Genomic DNA, 26,845 nt, shown 5'->3' on the forward strand with positions numbered 1-26,845 from the left:
GACGGTGGCGCCATACGACGAATGCCGCCCACGATTTCAGTCTTTGGTACGGTCTTTTTCTCCTTCTGTCTACACGCATATGTACACGCATTCACACACACGTACACACGCACATATTATACGTCGACACGTCTCGTCCGTGACATATGGCTGCTGTTTGAGTGATTTCGTTATGTTTATTATTATTATTATTATTATTATTATTATTATTATTATCATGTTGTGTTGCCCTTCGGTTTTGTTTTTGTTTTCCTTTCGTCGTCGCCGCTGTCTGAATTCTCTGTATCTACTTCAATAGCTGCTGCGACCAAGTAAATGACGACGAAGACGACGACGAATAATAATAATAACAATATCGTCACGGTGACAACATGCTACTGTTACCACTCCTGCTGCTACTGAACACTGCCAAAACGACCTTCGAAACATGTTACGTATACCTCCAGGTTCAGTTCCGGAACGTCTTCACGATTTTACATACTTCCTCTTCGACCTTTTTTTCATCTTATATCCTAATCTAAGCCACGTGAATACATGATTATATCGTATTACGTTACAATAATAATAACGTTTATTATTATTACTCCGGAGTGATGTTTGAGTAATTTGTATTATCGTTTCGATGTACGAGTATGTAATTTTATGGTAATTGAAAACGTATTTCGACGTTTTTGTTATCATTTCAAGATGAAATTATAATCAAATTTTTATTCAAATCGTATAACTGAGAAATAAAGAGAACTGTGTTATCCCATTATTGCATGTACAGGTAGCTCCATAGTTTTATTATACTTGAGAGTTAAGATTGCTTTATTTAACTATGTTAAAAACCATCTACTAAAATCCGAGTCTTCTGTTTACTACATCACTTTATAATATAATATCCCTATAATGGCCCAATCAAGAATACATTTTACAGAGTCACCATTTTAGTACAAAGTTTGCAGTTGTTGATTGTATTATTAATACTTTTTTTTAAATATAATTTCCACACATGTAGATACTCAAGTATAAATTAAAAACAATAAAATCATTACTTTAATATTTTAAAAGTGATCTTTATGATATAATATTAGTTTTTTAAAACAATTAAAGATTTTAAATTAATGCTGTGTAATAATTCAAAAATATTTTTCTTCTTAAAAATAAAATAATGGTAATGTAATACTTGGATATGCGTCGTATATTTGTCTAAAATAAAGTATCTTAATCTAATACCTAAAATATGAACATTTATCTAAATATTCAACTATAATATTTAATCTAATTTAGAAGAAAATTATCAAAAAGTAAGAAAATTTGGCGCAGGAACATGTCGTAATTCATAAATATGTTGCTATTTTCAAGTAAATAAAAATTATAGATAAACTCATATATTAAAGATCTTGGTATTTTTTTCAACACTAAGCTATTATTCTTTTCTCGTATTATTTTTATTAAAAACAAAGAATTTTCTATGTTTACTCTAACTATGGATAATTATTCTTCCTTCAATGATCTTTTCACTTTTAAATGTCTATTTACTTCTATAGTCAAGTCTCATTTATATAATATGCTACAATGATTAGGGGCTCCAATACTATTGGTATTTTCAATCATATTAAAGTTATAATTATTCAAAAAAATATTTTTATTTTATTATTTTTACATTTAATATTAAAAGGCTTTATCATATTGATTATAATAGCAATGGTAACTTTTTAAATCTTAAATCCTTAACAGCTCGAAGAATACATTTGTATGGTACTAATATATTCTTATTATATTAAAAATTTATTAAATATTTGAATAAATTATTCACGTCTATCAAGTCTTATTAACTTCAAAATTAATTTTTGCAATATAAGAGATTCCTAATTATTTTATAAGTATACTTCCCTTAAGTACGATTACTTTCCCGTAAAACATTATAAATAATTGAAATATCAAAATCATTTGATAAATGATAAATGTAATAAAATTAATAAATAATAAGATTTTCTAAAAGCTGTTAGGAAATACAGTTTCTTTAAAATAAAATAGAAATATCATGGTGAGGTATGTGTATGGACAAGGACAAAAACGCACTTTAGTTACTTTAATATTAAAATCTAGAAGAATAAATTGTTATTATTATTAATCAGACCTAGTTCGGTGGCGCCAACAACGACACGTTTTGGGTTATCCGTCATGTTGCAGTAAGTATACATACACGCATTTTATTTTATTAGATATATTTTTTCAAGAGCACACATTCATATTATCATTTTATTTGAATTAATCTATTAATGTGCTTGTCAGTACACAGCAGAGTTCTACAATTGAATTAAATAATTTTAATAATATATTATAGAAATATAGGTGTATAATGTATATGTATATCTTAATCTAAAGAGCGACATGCTATTGAAATGCTATCTCAATAGACGACAAGCGCGGTTGAAGAGCTATTGAAGACAAACCGGTATTTTTCAATGAACGTTCCCTATTGCTGGTAACAAGAGGTTAACACCACAATCGTGTTATTTCATCACACGCTGCAGAATATTCGTATAATACCTATAACGTATTCTTCGAACATTCGGACGTGTGTTTTGGAGTAAAATAGATTATTCTAATTTAATTATATGTGTATACTGACAATATTTTGTTTCTATTCAATTTCTAACATAACCTAGTTTTAATTCTTACATTCCCTGTTTACCAACTAGTTTTAATTGTATTTTATTATATTACGTAGTCGATGATATAAAAATATTTTCTGGAGTATTTTTATGTAAAAAATAAAAACAAAAACAATTGAAAACTAATATATATACCAATATATGACGTACCAACATAATAATCATTTCAAATTTTTTTACAAAAAATGTAATAAATTAGCCTAAAATTAAATTAAATACACACATATATTTATATATAAACATAAATAAAAGGAAAATCAGAGTTATATTTACGTTACCTGACATGCAGCTATTGGGACTGAATGCAGGATTCTTTTGTAGTTGCGAAAATCCTAAAAAAGTTAATAAAAAATTATGTAATAAATATCGTGTAGCTTAATTATTTTATATCATGTTTAATATCTTTAATGATGTCTAATTTTGTATATCATAGATTAACACAAATGTACATTTGTATGTTAAACAATTAAGATCACTATTTTACTGTTATTATTTACAGGTAATTAAATTAAGCATATTTTTTATTTCAATGTATTTTTATAGTAGTGAATAATAATGATTGATCACAACTTATCAACTTCAATACGAAATCCTATAATACTACCTATGTATACCATATATATTATTTTATTGATCAAATGGCGAAGAGTATGTATATAATAGTATTGCACTGTAATATAGGTAGGTATAGAATATAGATAATATATATGTTGGTATAAAAATCTTTTTGACTTATTATCTTTAAATTTCCCATGGTATCTTTACTCAATCAATCGCGTAAAAAAAATCGTCTTTATATTATTTCTTTTATATTCATAAATCTAATGAATTTATGTGCAAACTGCACGCACCCGTATCAGATTACGACAGAAGGTACCTATATGTGTTTTGATTCGCAAAGGTCTCCGCGGTAATCCGACCTGACAGTTATCGTATTTCTTTGGTTCATGTATAATTATATATATATATATATATATATATATATACTGTCTATTATTAAACTTAAATCGTTTTCCACGATACACTCAATATCCTATATCCGGAGGTATTATAAAACGATCAATAAAAGATTCGTTTTTTTTTAGGGGAAAAATAGGCGTTTTGTTTTCAAAGACTTATACGATAACATTATTGAAGAGAACAAAATATTCAATACACGGTGGTTAAACATTAATTTTAGAAGTGCAACGAATTATTTGAAACCAGCCGCTTATATTTCTTATTTCTTTTGAAATAATAAATTGGAAAAAAAAAATGATTCGTATAGTTTGTGTGATACGAGATATTAAATTGTTTGGGTTTCATTTATACATCATTGAAATTATATATACATTATTTTGATCGATAATGTTCGCCAGATTTAAAAAAAGTTATTACAGTTTTTTACTGTTTACTAGGTAGATTTAATTGATAATTAACATTTAGCGTTAAAAATTATTACTTATTTCATTCTAACTTGTACTTGTAGTAAAAAGTTGAAAGCTGTTACATGCGTAATTATAATTAAATACATCTAATTTACGTTATTTAGGTGCAAAAATATCTATTTTATATTTCATTAAATTTATTATTATTTTTTTTTCAAATTATACATAATTAACTATTTATGAGAAGTACCTACCTATCATTATTAGGTACAATAAGTGTTTCAATAATTTAAATTATTAATTTGTACCTAATATTATTATATTAATATTTCTAATAAAATTTAAACATAGAATAATATAATAAATATAATTAAAACTTAAAAGTACCTACTAAAAATTACCTATTAACTGTATTATTTACTTTTAAAATTAAAAAAAAAAAAAAAAAAAAAAAAAAAAATACCTATGATATGCATCTTTGTACATATTACGCCTATTCATATATATGTCATAAATATTATTCACTATATAATTACATATATTTATTGTATAAAACAATATTTACAGATTTTATATTTAAAAAATAAAAGTTAAAAATATAATTTCTATTAAAAATCAAAGTTAAATTTTATAACGCATACAGTAAATACCTCAGTCCAAACACTGTTTTTGTAAGTAATAATATAAAACATATTTCCTTGAAAGATATAAATTAAATAAAAATATACAAGCTTAAATTATATTATGCCTTTTCAGATTTATATGTAAGCAAAAGTAGCAAAAAAAAAAAAAAAATTAAATTAAATATCTACGCTTTGTAATAAGTTTTTTTTTTACTTTATGTATACAACGGAATTTCGTGCAATTTTTTTTTTAAATAGTTGAACTAGGTAGGTTCTTACATATTATATAGTATGGTTCGATGCAGTGTCGGAACACATAATGTAAAATTAACGAACATGTGAATAAATTGAATAAGCTTTAAATATGGAATTAGAATTCATCGTGGCCATTTCACCCTATTTATAAGGTGTCAAGGTGGCCAACCATGAATACCTATTTATATGTAAAAATAATTAATGCGGTTGGTGGGTCGTCGATGCGAAGGAGTAAAACACAAATAAAAATACACGTGTCAATAGTATAAAGTAGTATATTGTCGCTGGTTCAATATTAATTAATAAGCGATTAAAAAATTACACCGACTATAATAATATTACATAAGTTAAATATAATATTGATTATAATATTATAATAAAAACAAAAAAAAAACTATTTTATAAATTTATCTTAGTAAATATAAAATAAAGTATTTTATATGAAGTAATACGTGTTTATTCAGAAACAAAAATGTCACTTGAAAATTGTTATGTAACACATTGTTATTATTTGTATACGTCATACAAATCAAAACGATTCTGATGGAGGTATATACTGTATTTTGAATGGTTTCCAAATGTTTATATTTTCTATTGGGTATAGTATTACAGATTGTGGTTGAATTTATATTAATTACAGGCTAATAATTATTATTAGTTAACCTACACAAACAATATTTAAAATAACAGTATAAGTAATAAACTAATACATTTAACCAAATTAAAACAATTAAACTATCGTTTATGGGTAGATTACTTATGACTTATGAGTATTGTCTTAGACAATAAAGACATATTTTATTTATTTTGATTATTATATAAGTATTTAAAAATCTAAACATAGGTTAAAACGTGCTGAAAGCGGAATTTATATATGGAATATATAAGTAAATTTAATTCATATTTAGTATACATGTATCTGCTTGTATTCTTTTTTAATTTAATATCTTTTATAAATGGACACGTATAAAAATGATGACTCTCTAATATTATTAAACTTATTTTTTATAATAAATGAATAATGAATATGTTACATAATCATGACAAATTAAATTGTTTATTTATTTTTCTATTATTTTAATTAAGATTTTGCTATAGCAAAATAAACCAAGAGTATATATTATGCGCACAATAAATTTTAAAAAGCTAAACTGTCGAAACCTATAACGTATAACTATGTTAAGTCACGAAAATAAAATTAGTTATGTTTATACCATGATGAATAAATATTTTAGAGAACTGTCAAATGTGTTTACGTACTAGACATGGAATAATATTTTTAATTGTATGTTTTAGTTATATAAATATATATCTTTAGTTAAATAGTGAGAAGAAATTAAATAAATAAATAATGTAGTATATAATATATATAATATTATATGTGTGCACTGTGCACTATTTATTGCTTAAGGTTTATATAAAAATGTTGTATATATCCTTAAAGTTTTTAAAATTAAAAGTATCTATATTATATTACATTATATTTAAGGAATTATCCTTTTGTATACTATTGTTTGCCAATCAGGCTATATCTAACGAGGCCGTCATAAAAACCGTTACTTACAGACAATTATAAAATAACTGTAGATACATATAGGCCTAAATAAATACACACCTTTTATATCATTTTTATAAACATAGTAGAAGTGAATAATATAAATTACAAATATATTATTCATTATATTTTTACAAGTTTTTCAACAAATAAAAAAACATTTATCATATTATTAGTTAATTTAACCTTTTTTCTATATATTCATATAAAATAAATATAATGTTGGACTCAACTTCACGGGTAAACATTTAGTAGGTTTTTAAAAGTATTATCTACAGGTAGGTAAATATAATATCAAAATGATTACTTAATCAACTAGATGACGTATAGTATATTTATACCTTTTTCTTTTTATTTATATTATAATTATAATTTGTAAATTTTAACAAATAGTTAGTACATTATAATTATTTACATAGCGAATAAAATGTTAAACTTTGAATTTTTTATAACCTTAAAGTATAATATTCATATGAGAAATGGGAAAAGTATAGATAACCCCACTCAAGCTACCTGTTATTAAAGAAGTATTTTAGTGATGATATTATTAACATTTTGTAAAAATATAAATTTTTATTATTATTTTTTTTTTTTGTTTTTCCTGAATATATTAAATATTTTTAAGAATTCTCAATTTTGACTCGTATCTATTTTTATTTTTATTTTTAATACTCTATTGTGGTAGGACTTTTATTTGGAGATATTTTATGACCACTAAAAACATTGTGCATGGATGTTGTAACTTAAATATTAATGCAACATTAATAACAAACACATTTTGAGTATGAACGAGAGAGTTAAAGTCAGTAACCCTCCCACTGAATAAAAACATACAATTTTATGTGCACCGAACGAAAAAAAATCAGGACTACTTAATTACCGAACGTTGATCACTGAAAAATGTATATGGTATTAACTTTCAGGACTAATCGTGTAACAATAGTACAGTTATAAAAGAAAAAAAAATGTTTTAGAAAGAATTTTGAAAATTAAATTCCTGCTGTTTAGACAAACGAAGCTTTCGTGTAAAACTTGGCTGCGAATCTATATTCCATCCCAATAATTTCTATTTTCATACAAACTCATTCACAGTGGTGGATGTAAAAATAAAATAGTAGAGGATATTATATTTAAATTTTAAACACAATTAAATTAAACTGTCAAATGAATGAAAGTCTGCTAGATCTTTAATTATGGATCAATAATAATGAGCCAGAAAAATCAACAAAAATAAAACAACCAAAACAGTTTAAGAAAAAAATATTATCAATTATTTTTCGACATAAAATTTAAGATTATTCTATTTTAGTTATTAGTTGATGTTTAATTTGCTTGAGGAAAAAATAAAAAAAATTTAAATTAACCAGTATGCGAATAAAAATAAAATATACTAATAAATCATCTTATTATGAATAAATAAATATAGCGAATACAAACTATCAAGTTGATTACTGTGACACAAATTAATTAACTATATATATATACTATATAGGTACTGGAATATGTTTGTATATAATGTATACAGTTTATATACAGGTACTTAATTATAGCATTTACTTATTATTTTAATGTATAATTAAAATAATGTACCTTACATATTTTTTTTAAATATGATTGGAATGCACATATAATAAATAAATACTCTATATTTTATGTTTTAGTGTCATACAACTTGAACGAATTCTTATAATATTTAGTAAATTCATTGACTTTGTATAAAGTATTTTGATTCATTTTTTTTTTTTTTATATTTTAGCGAATTTACCCGCTCAATATTGCCGTTCTACCCGCTGTACCTATACCCCATTCAGGCACTAATGCGAGACGACAAAATTACTAAATGACGGCGGCGACAGCCACGCCCAACAATTAGCAACGTCACGTGTCTCCATACATTTTCAGGATTGCGTGTGACAGCCTCACACTATTCTTCTTCGCCTCTCGTTATAATCAGTAAATAACTGGTTCCAGACCACCCTAATTCGTTTCTGACGACGACGACAACAACGACGACCTGTTAGTGACAAACTCCGTGAAGGACTAATAATAATATTGAACGAGAACGAATAATCCTAAACTTTACCGGGTATACGCCCACACTGTATTATTATATTATAATATAGGTAGGCACGCGTTATTATAATAATTATAATAGTACGCCAACACCCAATAATCATATCATGGACTGTATATAATATGATACCTAATTACAACTATTATTGCAGCATTTGATATTTTGTTAACTGAAACATTTAATTTTATTTATTCTGTATTTTTTTTTTTATTAGTTAATCGTTAACGTTAAAAGTTGTTTACCATTCATTATAGTATATAAAGAATTTAACAAAAATATTTAATAAATGTTAATAACTATAAATGCGTAACATCTTTTTGTTTAACTCAGTCTATATATAATATATAGAGGGGCTTATTAAGAATGTCACCATATCATTTATTAATGAATTTATTTGAATACCAATTTTCGGAATTTCGAATTATAATAAGGGATCATGTCTTAAATTATTAAGATTTTTTACAATTTAAAAATTCTTTGAAGATTCAAGTATTTTTTTTTTTCAAAACTTTGATGTATCTTTATCAAAATTTGAATATGTAGTTTCTGAGTCATTCAAGTTTATAAGTATCTGATTAAGGATAATAGTTCTTAAAAATAGTTTTTATTACCTATATAAAATATATGTAATTATGAATCTAGTTTTTTATACTTCTGATTAACGATTAATTAGAAAAAGATTTATATTAAAAAAAAAAAAAAAAAATGGTATTATTACAGTAAATTCTATTTAGTTGTATAGTAAATCTAAGTATATAAATATATGGCTATACTTGAATACTTGAATTTTTCTAGTCTCCAAATTTAAATTATTTATTATTAAATGAAGAATTTAAATAAATAAATTACAATGATATAATCTTTATTATAATTTGATAGATTGAAAAAAATGTTTAAATACTATTATTAAACTATAAATAACAAAATTTTTGTTTCATAGGAAAAAATATATAATATTAGGTTACTATAAAAAGTATTTTTTCAATATCCTGAATACGGTTGTTGTGAATCATCAATCATCATTAGAAATTAATATGAAAACAAATCGTTTATAGGTATGTATAATATAGAATATACTAAAATAAATTATATACAATGAAATTACGTATAGGTATAATGAATATATAAAATATAAGTAAAACTAAAAAGAGAAGAAAATATAAAAGGTCATATAGTAATACCGATTATTATCAACAAATGAACACGATTGAATTATTTAAGAGATAATATATATATTTATATTATTTCCAAAGTTTGGATTAACCGATAAACATACAATTGTTTTCGTTCATTTTGACCATTAGCTCTGCCACTGTCGTCAGTATAATAGCTTTATTATATACACACACAATATAATATTAATGTTAATAATGATACATAAAAGGGGGGCCGTTGCACACTAATAAACGACTCCGTCGTCGGTTAACCAATTTTGGTCAAATCGATATGTACGGCGGCTAGCGACGCGTGGCGGGCCGACAATACAACAGTCGTGCCAAGGATGGAAATTCGATAGGACGGAAAATGTAAGTAGGTACGCGGGTGGCGGGTACGCCTAAAAAAACACACCCCTCGCGTTCGTCCCGGTTAATAATAATAATGATAATAATTTCGTCTTAAAGTACGGCGTTCATAATGAATTTAATGAATAATAATAGTAATTATTATTATGATAGTCTATGCCCAGTAGCAAGCGCCGCCGCAGTCGACCGACGTCCGACACACGCACACACACACACACACACACATACTTTAATACTCTATTAAAAAAAAAAAAAAAAAAACATAACGAAATAATCGATAGGCGGGCGGCATCAACGTCATGATGTATACATATATATATATATATTTATACATGCAAAACTTTCAGTGTACCTAAATATTTTAATGTATGTGTATATAGAAGCAGAGGTACGACGATATTACAATATAATCGAAAGTGAATGGGGCTTAGGCGTGTCTGCTCGCGCTGCAGAAATTACCGTCTTCGATTTTTACGCGCTTTTATATTATATTATTAGTTGTGTTGTGCCGAAAATCCGACGCCTTCACTATACCTATTATATTACATACACCTATGCATTAGGTATATTAATGTGTGTGTGTGTGTGTGTGTGCGTGTACGATACCGCCGTCGCTGTATTATATTAAACGCCAAGTGCTGTTGGTATGTTACTGTTACGGGTGCGCACGCCATTATATGACACTACGTGTGTTGTAGTCATGGGGGGGGGGTTACATATAATATAACATACCTGTATATAATATAATATTATTATTACTATTATTATTATTTGAGTTCACCGCAGTTCGGACAATGGTCGACACACGGCCACTTAAAACGTCCTGCTCGTAATCCGATTTATTCGTAACGCGATTATATTATTATTTTGATTGTTATCGTACCGATATTTCAGCAGCATTTTCGTTTCTAATAAAACGCCCTCTACTTATACACATTATTGTTACTGTGAATAGAGCCACGTCGTATAGGTATATTGATCGACCTTTTCAACGCGAGAAACACGTGTAAGTATGAATGTTCGATATAAATGTTGGTAGGTACATAATATAATATGCATTGTTATTTTCGTACACTATTATTGAAATAATACGATATTATTATTATATCGGATGGAAAACTATTTCGTCGTTTTATACGTTTTTAATTGAAGTGATAATTATCATAAAAAAATAAAATAAAATGTGCCTAAAAATGTTGTACGATGAACGCACAACTACACGTTTTACATAAATATATATATAAACGATCTGTAAGCAAACCGTACATACTACACTTCACCCACAAAAATGCACCTATAGAACAAATAGCCCGAGAGGCTCGTAAATAATGTACGTGCATAATATGTGTATGTTTTTTAAGTGGCGTTATGTTAACAACAACGGCCGAATCTAAAATGGATTCCGACTAATTGGAACTCGAGATGGCTGTTTAAAAATGTAAATAGCAAAAATAACAAAAAAAAAACTTACATATACGCGCAGTCACTATACAAGTGTGAGTTCCCTGTTCTCCCTGTACTAAACACTTAAATGGTATATATTATGTAGGTAAGTATCTTCTATTATAATAAAAATGTCTCGAACGAAAAATTACCTATATATATGAAACACTATTATGGGTAAACTTTATGTTTTTACTTTTTTATACTATATTTTAACCTTTTAGAAGATTTTAGCTGAATTTAATCATATAAACAGAAATTAAATGGTGACATACTAATAATAATAATTTTTTAAAGCAATAAAACTAAATTATATTATACATTATATATTATATACTATACGCAGTTTTAGTAGATATTTTGGAAAATTTTGTGTTGAATTTTTTTTGAACAAAAGTTAATACTGAAAACGCAATGAAGGAATATATTATTTAATATATATACTCACTGAAGGTTGAATATTTTAAAAATAGGTAATAATCGTTTTGAGGACGCAAAAGAACGACTTATATGAGGCTAATTTGCATGTTCGTTGCTCTCGAAAAACCGAATGAAGTTTGTCTTTTCCCCATTTAATTAGCATTTTCGTATCAAGTACAATACAATATACGTACATAACACATTTTTGTGTCACACCCCGCGCTGTATTCCCGCCAGATTCCCTTTCATGTACGACCTTAATAATTAGTACGCTACACCGGTGAGTTTCTATGTATATATAATATATCTAGATTCATACACACCCGCACACACACACAGAAACACACGTACACACACACGCGCATGTACGCGTAGTGGAGGTTTTTGAAGTGCAAAACAACACAACAACGGATTATTACTAGAGTGCCTGGGACCGATGACGTGGGGTTCGGTCGGGGTGGTGGTGTGTTTTAAAATAAAAGGCCAGACTTTTTGTGAAGCGTGGTTTATTCTGTCGAGGCGACGGCCAGGAAGAATCAATAATTTGCGGATGCAAAGTAGTCCCGGAAACCTCCCCCCCCAACAGCCATCCTATCACAAAACCCGCCTACCCCGAATACGCTTTCACACGTGTAATATATATACATGTACAACGAGCGGGTATATATAGTTATATTACACTTATAACTACACCCTTTTTCCATTTACCCCCTCCAATCCACTCATAAAGCAAAGCAAACACCTCGCCTGACACGTAATTAGGTCGACATGAATTCTACTTCCGCGTGTCCTTAGTCAAAAACCGTGATGACGCGACACCGATCAATTTGTAAAAATTGCTCAAAACACATATATGACTTATTATCATTATTTATTTTATTTCTTGCGAATATTTCGGTTAAAATAATAATATATAGATACATACATTAATATAAATGTCTAATGTCAAATAATTAATCTCTCACGTATAGTATTTATAAAGTGTTCATTAAATAGTCAGAATTTCTCAATTGTTTTATATTTGACGAAAAATTCATCAATTTTAATAATTTTTCAAAAAAAAAAACTAATTTATAATTCATGGAGATTAAGATAATTGTGATTGATACTGTTTTTATATACACAGTATAGAAAAAACCTTATTTTTTTCCCAGTTTGAACCGTCGACGGGTGGAATTTTAGTTTCTTATTGCTTTACTAGCATAATAAGTAAGTACCTATATACTCCAATTTATGGGTACATTTATACACAATTTTTTAATCAAACTATTTTGTTATTAATTTAATGAGCTTTCAGCGAAATGGTTAGATCATATGATTATTTTTTACTAATTTAAAATTATAATTTTATACTTCATTAGGTTTTTAGATATTTTAATTGCTTAAGCGTCACGCTTTATTGTTAAAAGTATATAGATGAAATTAAATTGTATCCTACCTGCTGAGTAATAATTAAGGTTGTTCTGGAGTTAACAAAATTAATCAATTCGTTAGACACAGCCCAGAGGTGCCGAGGATTAAGGAATTGAGTTGTGGGGTGGCAGGGGGAACGACAAAGAAAATTACGCGTTCACAATAGCTCCCGGAGTGGCGAAAATAAGTTATATAATTAATGAAATTGTTGGAAGACGGCGGCGCTTTCTCCAGGCAACGTAATTACTTGTCAACGGCAAAACCACTGCGCTAAAACGTTCCTGAAACTCTTCACCCTATCTAGAGTGACTACTAGTAGGTATTAAAACAAAAGAAATGCACGAAGGGTGAAAGAAAAATAAACAAAAATTAAGCCATTTTCTTGACGGGAAAAATTATTTTAATTGGGATCAAATTTATTCGAACCGATGATGAAGATGGTGAAAATAAATAAGTACACGAATAATAATGCTTTTATACTTTTCGACAATGTTACATAATACGCTATAATTGTAAATTATTTATTTTGTTAATTTTTCACGATGAACGCAACACAACTAAAAGATTACGTGATAGTTTATTCAACAGCCTATTATATTGTATAATAGTGACATAGGTAGCTAAAATTAAATGCTGTTTGAGACATCGTTTATTCTATTGCGATGATTTTTTTGTAGTCTTACAATGTGTTTTTGCGATACAAATTTAATGGACGAGAACAGAATAGTTTTTTTTTTAATAATATTCCTTCACTCACTAACGCAGAAATGTTTTCTTTAATTGCACGTTAAAACATATTTTTAAATGTAATTCATTCTAAAGCTATGGTGAATTTTTACGTACACAAAAAAGAGGAATGAATAGCGACCGAGATTTGATTGCGGTCTTGGCTACAAAAATAAAAAAAAAACAAATAACATTACTCAAGGGCGAGAATTCTTGTAATTAAATTACACCCGTTCGTGTAAATCGGAATTCCGATAATTAACACCGGGATTTAATTACGACTAGAGGGAAGGGGGGAGAGTAAAAAGCTAACGAAAAACCCCTTATAATATATTATTTTGACTTTATTAAAATCTTCTTAAAATTACCGTGTATACAAATATCCGAGATACGTATATAAAAACAAGGTTTTTTTTTTCCAAGTGTTATTCACAATTTCAGGTTTTGTCTCATTTAAGCGCGTGGTGTTATTTTGCATAATTATATGGTATCTATATGTATAAATTGAAAACGTACATAATATTATATAATGTGATATAATACATAGTATTTACGACGACGATGAGTACAAGTTAAAACTTAAACTATTGTCGGTAAAGTTTTTATGATCCTCATCGAAGTTAATGGGGTTTAGTTGAGCAGAAAATTGTAATATTCTTATTCCAGATAAAAGGCACCAAGCTCAAAAATAAATTTTATACTATTCAATGTGTGCATACAAATAAAACACATAGATGTGTTGTGATAATTCACGCGCGTAGTAGTAGCAGCAGTGGATTGTCTTTTAAGTTTTGGTTAACGATTATGCGGTTTAAATCAACGGTGAAATGGACAAAATTTTAACGTACGAACATAAAAAATAAATAAAATAATAATAATAATGTTTTGTTGTTTTAAAACATTCTTGTTAAGAATATATATTTAATATTTATATAGGTATGGTTGTAGAATGCTGAATAATCGTTGGGGATTATAAAAAAAAAAATTGAGTCTATTCTTATACCATTACTCGTCTTACAATATACCTACTACACATATTATTATAAATAGTTTTTTTAGGGTAAAAAAACACCAATCACGACTTAAAGAATTTCTGACATCGACCCTTTTGACCTTTTCTTGCGCACATGACGAACATATTAAATATTAATGATAATATTATGACGCTTTTTCAATATATCTTTTACTGGACCTATAGTGTTATCAACCACATACTTTTGATTGTATATGCACACAACTAATATAGTGATGTACCTACCATTCATATTATGATAGATTTTAGAATAGGAGAAACTTTGTATTGCCACGTATAAAGGGAAACACAATGGTAAAACGTTTATGTGTACAATATTAATGCACCACTGAATTTTTTTTAAATAATATGTTTGCATTATTTATGAGTCAGTCAGTTAACGTTTCTAACATCATAATAATATTATGTGTGTGTCGTTAAAATGTATCTAAATACTCTGTTATTCAATAACGCCAATTATAAACATCAACTATAATAATAATGATATGGTGATATGTAAATTTGTCACTGTTCATTAGCTGCTGTTTACGGATATTCAGTAATACAATTTTACAGCCAACGCATGTAGACTTAATATTATGGATATTATTTGTTAAAAACATTCACACTAATACCGGACGGTATAAAATGAAAACAGTACATCCATATTCTATATACTAATTGACTTAAGATGAAATTATTTTAAATTTTGTCATTGATTCATTAAAGGGTAGGTGTAAAATAAACAATTGAATTAAATATAACAATGTTTATATCACTACTGTACAGATTTTATCGATTATTAGTTATTATTGTTATTATTGTTTTTACAAATAGTTTTGATTGCTCTAATTTCATTAATCGCAGAATGCATGCAAATAAGTAATAGACACTATAGATACAAATGAATAGCTATCAGTTTCAGTAAACTCGTATATATTATACATAATATGTAGCAAGTAGTAACTATGATATTGGTAAAGAAAACTGTTTATTCAAAGTTACAAACTTTAATTTTTAATTTATTTAACAATACATCAACTAAAATCTTCATTGTAATAATAAAATACAATTAATATGATTGTGTATTACTGTATTCTATAGACACATTTAAAATGCAAATGCTTTTCTATATTTAAGAAATACAATTACTTATTCAGTGAAACAATGTTAAATGTAAATTAAGTTTTACATAATATATTATTATGTTAATGAATACTTCGGATTCGAAAAAAAAATATATAGGTGCATATTGAAACTTTTATACAATATTAATTTTGTGTATGCAACTACAAATTTTAAGTAGGTATACTACAGTATATATCAATAGATCATAGAAAATATTATATTATATTATACAAAGATGCTAATAAAATCAGTTGAATTTTTTTCAATGTTGTACAATCGTTTTATGATAATACGAAGTGAATATAAAAAAAAAATTAATAAGAATGAAGGCCATCAGCTATGCTGATATTTATTGAAAATAATATAAATTTTTGTTTTACGTGATGATTCCATGGATTATTGATTTTGCTAACTGTCTATAGTATTAACATTTAACTTTGTTTAAACAAACTTTTTACTTATTGATGCAATAGTTGTATAATATCTGAAATTGATTTACTCTAGCATACGTTAAATATCAACAAGAATAATTAAATAATTTTAAAATGAATTAAGTACTTACACATTTTAAATTTTATAATAATTATTAATTACTCGTGTAAAGTTAATTTTCAATAACATGACATACTTTTTGTTCATAACTTTTAAGTAAACACAGATTTAATGTTACACAAAATTACGGTTGCAACATGAAATGCAGGTGAAATAATTTACAGGCGTTTGTTGTGAAGTGTATATTCACCCAACACAAGAGGTACTTAATATTGTTATAGTAATTAGAACATTTTTATTTTTATGTATCTTAGGTTAAGTACACTATTATAAAATTTAAAAAAAAAAATTGTGTTCGTAATTTTTAAATTTTATCAATACTCAAGGAATTTTATATTTTAAATAGTATAATCTTTAGAAACACCATCAATCCAAGCTCAAAACATTTATGCATTAATATGATTTGTACGTAAATAGAGAGGCTTGATATTATACATTTATAATACATTTAAGTTAATTGCACGTATTTATATAAACACTAGGTATACGTTATAAAAATAATATGGTCTACCTACCTACAGCATAAATCTAATAATATTTTACCTACGTTGGTTTTGAAAATACGGGATCGGGTGTAAAAAATGTGTGGTGTTTTGTTTTTAAATCCGTGTGCAAGTATGTGTGTGTGCGTGTTTAGTATGAAAAGGAATGGAATGAAGGAGCTAAAAAAAAAAATCGTGTTAAACTCAATTGCGAAATTAGCCGTGGACGTGTTTGTTGTTTACACCAGGCAACTGGTCTTTAACAAATTAGGGGAAATATGTTTTTTCTACTTTTGTTTTTGTTTTCTTATATATATTTTTTTTTTGTTTCACATTTAAAAGAAATCTGAAATGCAATACGGGTTATGCAAGACAATAGACGTGTTCCAACACTTGCATGATCTTGAACTGTCAGATGTTAAGCTATAGGTTAGGTATAACTATATATACATACATAAGGTATGTGTATATAGTATATACATTGGTGGCTGAGACGTTGAGAGGATTGGAGATCAAATTTAAAAATCCTAAGTTGATAAAAAACAAAAAACTTGGCTATTTTATAAACGTAGTTAAAATAATTAATCGAGTTTAACATAATTATGTCAAAATTATTATCTGGAGTATAAACTAAAAAAATAATATATAAATAATAGTAATAATAACAATAATAAATGTGCTCATGTTTTGATAATTTACCAAATTTTATTTTTAAACAAGTTATAATATTTAATTTATAAACAAAAATCAAAATTATATTCACTACTCCGACAATTTTAACCCTCTAGTTTGAGCTACACGCAATTGATTAGTATTACATTCTTATATTGATACCACCAATATATATATAACATTATGGTGTAGATTAGCTGATCAAATTGCCTACGTTATTATATTATCATAATTATCATAAATGTAGGCAAGTAGATAATATTATGTATATAATTGATTTCAAAAACCTTTTTGTATAGGTACCTATTTTATATTATTTCGTTCTCGTTATTATTTGAACAGTTTATAAAATTTGAAATCTCGACACCGGGCACTTATTACTTTATATGTTGGCCGGAGGGAATAACAATGGAGCTATGGTTATAATAATGTGAAATATTTGCCTTGTTCTCGTTCGGTCCCTCATTCTTTCTTAAAAACGTTTACGCTCCTCTCACTGTATACCACCAGAGCCGTATGCATATAAAATAATAGAAGACAAGCAATAAACCTATAGTAAGGACTCGTTATATAGATTCGCGTATTTTAATCAAGGGATACTGTATGTGTATGTGATTGTGTGAATAAATATGCATATTGTTTAGTATACATATTAATTATTTAAACGTTGTTACCAATGTAACCAGCAATTATTTAATTTAATAAGAACATAATTTAATTTTTATTCCAATATGGGTTCAGATATATCTATATTTATTGGACAAATGAATTCAGTAACATAACATATTTAAAAGTATGTATGCTTGAGTTATTCTTATGAAAGAAATAAATGTATAAGTGTTATAATACGCATTGTACGCATGCGCCTAATGTCTATAGCCGAACTACCTGTGTAAATATTAAAGTTTTAAACAGACTTTTGAGTTTTTAAATTGAGTTATTTTAGCAAGATGGTGTTTTTCTATAAAGATATAATTTATTACATGCACGTACTTAAGTGGTTTCCAAAATATTTTACAAATTATTAACGATAAATTTATTTTAAGCTCGGTGTTGTATTTGTTTTTTATTTTCAATTAATAGAGCCTAATCTGAACAAAATTGTTAAACCTACGATTATTATTTAAATGTATTTTGTATTAAGTAATTTTTAAAAGTAAAAAAAAAAAAAACGAATGTGGTTATAACTAGTATTTCTATTTATTGTATTTAAAGACTGAATACATATTATATTATGTACCTACTTAGAAAAACTTGTTATCTTAAAAGAGTTATTTCGTTGCGTTCGCTTCATATTATATCCATAGTAAAGTTGGCTTACATGTATTTGTATTTATGTTTAAAATACACAAAAGACAAAATTGACCATATACAACTGTTGCATCTATAATTATTTATTAAGCTATTTTGATATAATATATTCGATGATTAATTAATATTTTTAATTTCCATAATCAAGCACAAATTAATTTGTTTTTATACATAGATAATAATATACTTACTTACATCTAAATTGATAACCAATAATAGTCTACAAAAACGACAGTATGATAAAGGCGTCTCTCGTTTACGGTCCGTTTAAGACTAATTTATTAAACACGTATAACTAATAACTATTGACAAAATTATTTTTTATAGTTAATTTAGTTTTAACATATTATGTGTTTTAACCATTTTTATACATAGATTTATTTTACTACTTTAATTTTTATACATTTTACTTATTTTAACACTCTATATACTATTATAATTACCACGTTATTTTCGTAAACAATTGGTACGTTACTAAACGAATATACACCACCAAGCCGTCGACGAATACCAGCTATATGTACCTATATCATCGTTGCATATTAAACGGTATGAGAGGTTCAATAGACTCAATAATAACACCTAAAAGTAGCCTGGACTTAATCAATATTATACAATACTATACACCATTGTTTTCAATTTATAAAATTGTACTTATGTTATAAATAATGAATATACTTAATATTTAATTTTACTTATACATATAGATTACTGAATAGTAATTATGTAACTTTAAAAATTAAACATTAGGTTTTTGGGATATTTAGTAAGTACAGTATATTTATTTGTTTTTCATTTCAATTTAGTTAACAAGATAGTTTATTTAAACTAAAAAAATGTATCTATTAGTAATGTATAGGTATTTATTCAATGTTCTAATTAAGATAAAATATAATAAAATGAACAACTTACAAGATGAGCAATATTTTAAGTTTTATAATAGAAATTTGGATGTATTAAAGCTATACTTATAATATTATGTAGTTTCAACACGTACTGTGTACCTGCAGATTAATTTACGACTTTTAAAAATATCAACTATACTATAATTATTTTACTATCTAACCACCATAAAAACATTAACAAAAATATTTGAAATTTTATCCTCTATAGCTTATATTATAGACTCTACATATATATATATTTAAATAATAAAAATGTTTTAAATTCAAGACAAATGCATTTTTAAATATTTTTTCGTGTTGTTCAACTGTGTTCCTAAAGAGTAAGTTGTGAAAATGTGGAATTTTTTATTCAAGCTTGTAAAAATAATATTATAGAAAAGTATAAAATTATAAAAAAAAAATATATATATGAATTTGTATTATAATATTTCACAATATATAGTTAAATATTTGTCGAGTCAGCAATAATTGTTGTTTTAGGATTTAAAAGTAGGTAAGTACTTATTGCCGTGAAAAAATACCTAGGTTAAGTTACACAAACTGTTATGTGAAAGTGTGCTGCAAGTTTTAATTCTTGATAATAATAGTGTACCACGAAGAAAATATGTTTGAGAATCATTGATAGTGGAGATAGATAATAGGTCAGCATTTATATTTTGTCATTATGTTAGGTTAGGTCTAATAAAATTAAATGTAATTTATACCTAGGCGGTAATATTTATAGTATTCTCATGATCATTTTATACTAAATAGCTATTTTCCTTAATATTTATGAATTATGATCCAAAATTATAAATATCTAAGTGTATGTATAGTTTATATATATATATATATATATATATATTAAATGTATTATAATAATATGTATCATGTAATATAAAGTTAGTGTAGTATAAAAATTTGTATATTCTACAAGTTTACCATCATATTGTTTAAAAAATAAACTTAATAATTTAATAAATCAGTTAATATATTATTTTGCATAAAATCAACCGGATACACGTAATCAGGGCTAGATTGAAATTACAAAACTTGTCAAGAATAAATCCTCATCATTTATTATTTATATGTGGTTTAAAACTGCAAGAATTTTTTTTCACTCGTTTACACATGTTACAAAAGGTCCGACTCATCGAATATTTTTTAATAGATTGCTTGAACTACTATAGTTTAAGGATTGTGTTTCAATACGTATATTAATCGTTTATAACTTGTAATACTGATTAAACGATTTTAATTGATCGCAATCAAATAATACGCATTAAGTGACAAGCGTATTTTTAGTTTTTTTTTTTTACTTTTTTTTTTAAATTTCCTTGCTACGCATGGATTATTTAATTAAGTCAATTTATGATTTATGACGGGTCTACCGGGCTGGGAAATTGCATTTGGAAACATTTTGATTTCACATAAAAATTATATGCATGAAAAGGGAGCCCATCCTTATACTTTAATATAAATTCAATTTTTACCGATTGGTTGCTAGGTGGGAAAAATCGAGAAAGCCTTCCTACAAAATTGGTTGGTAATTCCAATTCGGAAGTAGGTATTTAGGATTTGCTACAAGCTACATTAAAACCATCAGTAGACTGTTTTCGGCTGGAAGACCAGAATTAAATTAATATAAACATAATAACATTGTGTTAAATTACTAAAACTGATAATAATTAATCTTACGGTCAATCGATTAATATTTATATAATACAAATTGTGAATTTATAATAAAAATAATACATTAAGTTGTATTAAAATGTACATGGATAAATGTATAAAACTATTAGAGTATAAAATAATATTTATTTTATTTAACTTATTTAGATTATAAATATTATAAGAAACCTATAGATATATTGTATTTATTTTAATATATTATGGTCAAATATATAGAGTTTATACAATTATATGATTATTTATTTAATATATTTTAGTTTAACTATTAAAATTTTTAAAATAATTAACTATCAGTGTGAAAATTAAGTGCATGCTATTATATTTTAATTAATTATTGAATAAACATTATTTTATTTGTATATTAATAATGTTTTATTCTACACATGTTTTGTTTTTATAGTTCTTAATTTTAATTGTAGTTCATTACAAATATTTTTAAGGTTAAAATAAAATACTTTAAAATATTAATTTAAATTTATATATATTAAAAAATTCTAGTTAAAATGCTCTTAAAAATTATATTACTGTTCATGGACACTTTTTCAATTAATTAGTTAACTATATAGTTCGATGAATAAAATTGTGTTGTAACTTATATTATAAGCCTAACCCTAAATTAATATACATACTTATTTTAATTTATAAAAAAATCTTATGAATAATTATTTCTTCAATTTTATAGTTAAACATTTATGGGGAATTAGAGCGTCGATGCGGAGTCAATTTGAATAATAATTATATTGTTCAGTGTGTATATATAAATTTATTTACATGTAATCAAAAATATATGGCTGAATATTTTAATTTAATGTATGCCATAACCTCGCATAGTGCGTTTAATTATAGTTATACTTATACTCTTTTAATAATAGAATAATTATTATAACTGACTCCTAATATTCAAATTTATTGTGAACCAAATCGTATGTTTCATAGATAAAATAAATTATAACCTATCAAATAAATTGATAGACGCATATGTAGGTAAAACATATGCGCATACACTCTATAGGCAATGGTTAGTGAAATCATCAGTAACATAGCGTGAAACTTGGTGTTCCTAAGGTTAATTGTGAAGCGGAGGCTAGCTCCTTTAAAGACAGCTATCAAATAATTAAATAGTAATACTAAAAGAGTTTATTACTAGAAGTTAATAATAATTTACTGTGTAAGTTTTAGTTCTTTAATAAGTGTATTTAAAACAATACTATTGATACATTGTATGCTTAAAAAATAACATTTAAGCTTTCTTTGGTTATTAAAGACAATTTTACGGGTGTTTTTTTTAATGATATCATAATTAAATGTACTGAGTCTGTCAATTTGAACGTGTCGGAGAGAAGTGGTGGATCTTAATATTAATCTTTCAGGATATATCTATTTCGAATAAATTCTTTATTCTATTTGTTATATTAATCTGTTTTATTTATTTTTTAACGTTATAATTACTTGTTATCATGAAATTTATACTAATCGTTTGATACCATTGCAAATATGCCGATAGGCGTAAATATATTATATATAAAAAAAAGTAAAAAATAAACAAATAAATAAAATAAAAATACTCTTTTGTAATGTTAAGCTATAACATTTGTTCAATATAATATTACAGCCTACAAGTTTATAATGGATATAAGTATGACGTTTGGAGGCGGATCTAATTATAATTTCCAGACGACTTACCGGCAGCGGCGGCGGCTGCAGCGGCGGCGGCGGCCGCCGAGTGGTTGGAGGTGAGTGATAGCGGCGTTCCGCCGTTGTTGTTGGCGGCTGCGGCGGCGGTCATGCCCACGGCGGCGGCCAGTGAGTTCATGTTGTGCGGCAGGAACGCGGCGGCCACGGCGGCCTGGGCGTTGAAGTACGCGAACCGACTGGCCACCATCTGGCTGTGGTGGCTGTGGTGGTGATGGCCGTGGTGATGGCCGTGATGGTGGCCGTGGTGGTGCATCCGACCGGCGTCCCGGTCAGCGGTAAAGCAGGACGACGGTCCGGCCGGCCCGGGCGCCGACGGCGGCGCCGGCGGTTGCGGGTACTGAGGCGTAACAGCCGACACGGCGGCCGCGGGGCTCCTGTTGCTGTCGGTCAGGCCCAACAGCTCTTGTATGGCGAACGGCGACCGCTGCGGCATCGTCTTGTCTTTGGCGGCCACGCTCATCGCGCGCTGCACATCTGCGCCCGTCGCGGCCGTCGTCGTGGTCGTCGTGGTCGTCGTAGCTGTGCGTGTATACGCGAATTAACGTTACGATTCACAACGCGCGGCTAATCTCGTAGGTATTTCACTGTCGCTATAATACGATGTAATAACTTTCGCGTGTACAATATACAACGCACTATAACGATAAAAAATAATATTATTATTTATTATTATTGTAATACGCGTGGCGTGGCGGCCGTTTTAATATCACTTTATCATTATTAGATAATGTTACTAATGAGTAATGAGTATAATATTATGATTTGGTCGTATCGTGCCGGGCACGTGCGCTCCGGTAAGCGTTTGCGGACGGTGTATCGCTGGTCGGACGAAAACTGCAGCGCGGCGGACGGCGTGCGCGCGATCGCGATTATGCGTGTGCTGCGTGTGTGTGTGTGTGAGTGTAAGTGTGCCCCGGCGAAACGCACCGCGTCCACAGGGATCCAGTGCCGGTGTGCGCGTCGCATCGGACGCGCGGTCGGACCGGCGGCGTCCCGGCGGCGGCGGCGAGGCGGGCGTGTCCGCGGCCGTCCCGCTATTGGCCGGCCGGGCGTGCCCGAACGGAGCGCCGCAGCGATGGGGACCGCGCGCGCCGTACCGCACCGGCTGCCGCGTAACACCCACTTAGGATTTTTCCGAAAGGAGGGGGGAAAAAAAACACGGTACACGCGCCCGAATAATATACCCTCTCACTTGCTCCTTCCGCGCCGCCCGTTTTTACAAGGCTCCGTTCTTCTCTTTCTCGGCGCATTGGTGCGACGGTCTTTTCCCCTCCCTCGCTCCGTCAAAAGACTGTGCGTCGTCGTCGTCACCGTCTTCCTCCTACCGCTTTTCGTCCTCTCTTCTCGATTTCCTTACCGCCGTGGAGACTCGACGTGTACACACGCGTGTGTGATCTATGAACAGGTTATATTTATCACATCACACGAACATACTGGCTCACGATAAAATAATAATACGTTATAATAAATTAGATGCATCTAACGTCGTGAATTAATGTATATAAATTATTATTATCGTGTACAATATATAATATTGTTATTACGAAAATATGAATAGGTAATTAAATGATTAACATTTCCATCGCGGAGTATATATGCGACTATATATCATATGTACAAGAATAATAGTGCAACGATAATAATTTAATACCGTGGTATGCAATGGTCTTGATATAGGTAGGTATCATCGGCCGATGTTTGATGCAGTATTGTAAGCGCATTTTAATTATTTCGTTCTTGTATACACAGTACACACATATACCTATAATATTATTATAGTTATACCGCAATGGTCACTATACTGCTATATGAATCTTGCAGCCATACGCATCTAAGTCTATAAAAAAACATCCATTGCAGCACGCCTGTAATGCTGGAAATAATATAAGTATAATGATCTTCTCCATATATCATAAATTCATAAATATACCATATATTTTATTGGATAGACTGCACTATTGACTGCACATAACTCGCGGTATTAAAATCATAATAATTTTATAGGTTTACCGCTTAACTGCAGGTTCATCAAAATACAAAACTAAAGTTACGATTTTTGTGGTGGTATATTTTAATTATAGTTAAGATTTTCAGTCTATTTTATATCCCAGACATTGTTAGTTTTTATTTTGGTTGTAATATATTGAGTACGGCATCAATTATTATGACGTATAATATTATAATATGATGACTATATTTTATTGTCAATTTAGATTGAAATCATATTTATTATCATAACTGTTATTTAACATTAATTTTACACCGTAAATATTTTACAAGTAGAGATAAAAATAATATGATTTATTAAAACCAAAAATTAGAAAAAACCTGTTAATAAAACCTAAAATTATTAGTTGTGTGTATAATTTTAAAAACGTTCTTATTCCAATACAAAGTCTTCTATCTATTCAGTTTCAATCTTCAAGACTTAAATACTGTATGGTCTATATTTTTATATATAATATATAATATTAATTGGGAATCACTGATATATATTATATTATATCTAAAATATATGCAATTAATAAATATGATATATCTATATTGGTGTGCGTTAGTACTAGTGCAAATCCTACGAAAGATTGCAGCAGGGCAATATATAATATATTAATTATGCTGCAGTACTGAGCCATGAGTACTTGAAGAAATTACATGCGGCTGTTGCAAGTACGTCATGTAGAGCTTTATATCTCTATAGACACTATTGCATATAATATTAAAATTTATGATGATTAATAATAATAATTTTATCGCCTCCTAAAAATTATATACCTATTATGTATATTATGTACTACATAATTAAACTTATAATATAATGAGAATAAATCTTGAATTCCTTAACTTGATAGTATAAGAAAATATAGTTAACATATATGGCTATACGCTTTTATGTCCAGGTAAAAAAATATTCCATATTAATGGATGTCTTATATTGGTGTTATAAGTTATTTACTCATATATTTTTATAATTTTAGCAAAAATAACTATAGGTAATAGTTATACGAATACTATACTAATTGATCGGATCCATCTTCATTTCACAAAACATATATACGTTTATGACTGAATAAACTTAAAAAATATCTTTCTAGTAAGTATAGTTAATATATTATATGCAACATCTGTATTTTTTTATCCAAATGATTGAGTTGATTGAGTAGGTATATTGAAGTTACTTATTTCTTGTTGAATAGCTTATATAGCTTCATATTATTGTATGCATTTAATTTCCAATAATTTTTTATACTTGACATATACCTATATTGCTTTTTTATTGAGTCATTTATCATGATATATGCCTTAACCATAGCCTGCATTATACTCACACCAGCTGTCAATGTATAGTATATGCCAG

General features: G+C 27.8%; 1 protein-coding gene across 2 annotated transcripts in view; it reads right to left on the reverse strand.

Moving 5' to 3' along the window:
* LOC112593617 (motor neuron and pancreas homeobox protein 1-like) overlaps window positions 1-24,497 on the reverse strand; it is an 86,755-nt gene extending 62,258 nt beyond the window's left edge. For both annotated transcript variants that reach the window (XM_025338102.1, XM_025338101.1), the window contains exons 1-2: window positions 23,479-24,497; window positions 2,942-2,995 (exon numbers count right to left, since the gene is read on the reverse strand). In XM_025338102.1, the coding sequence (XP_025193887.1) occupies window positions 2,942-2,995; window positions 23,479-23,950 (526 nt within the window). In that variant the 5' untranslated portion in view covers window positions 23,951-24,497. The remainder of the gene's footprint in view (window positions 1-2,941; window positions 2,996-23,478) is intronic.
* Between the last annotated feature and the right edge of the window lie 2,348 nt (window positions 24,498-26,845).

The sequence above is a fragment of the Melanaphis sacchari genome, unplaced genomic scaffold (assembly GCF_002803265.2).
Source record: "Melanaphis sacchari strain LSU unplaced genomic scaffold, SCAv2.0 Contig20_pilon_pilon, whole genome shotgun sequence".
NCBI classification, from domain to species: domain Eukaryota; kingdom Metazoa; phylum Arthropoda; class Insecta; order Hemiptera; family Aphididae; genus Melanaphis; species Melanaphis sacchari.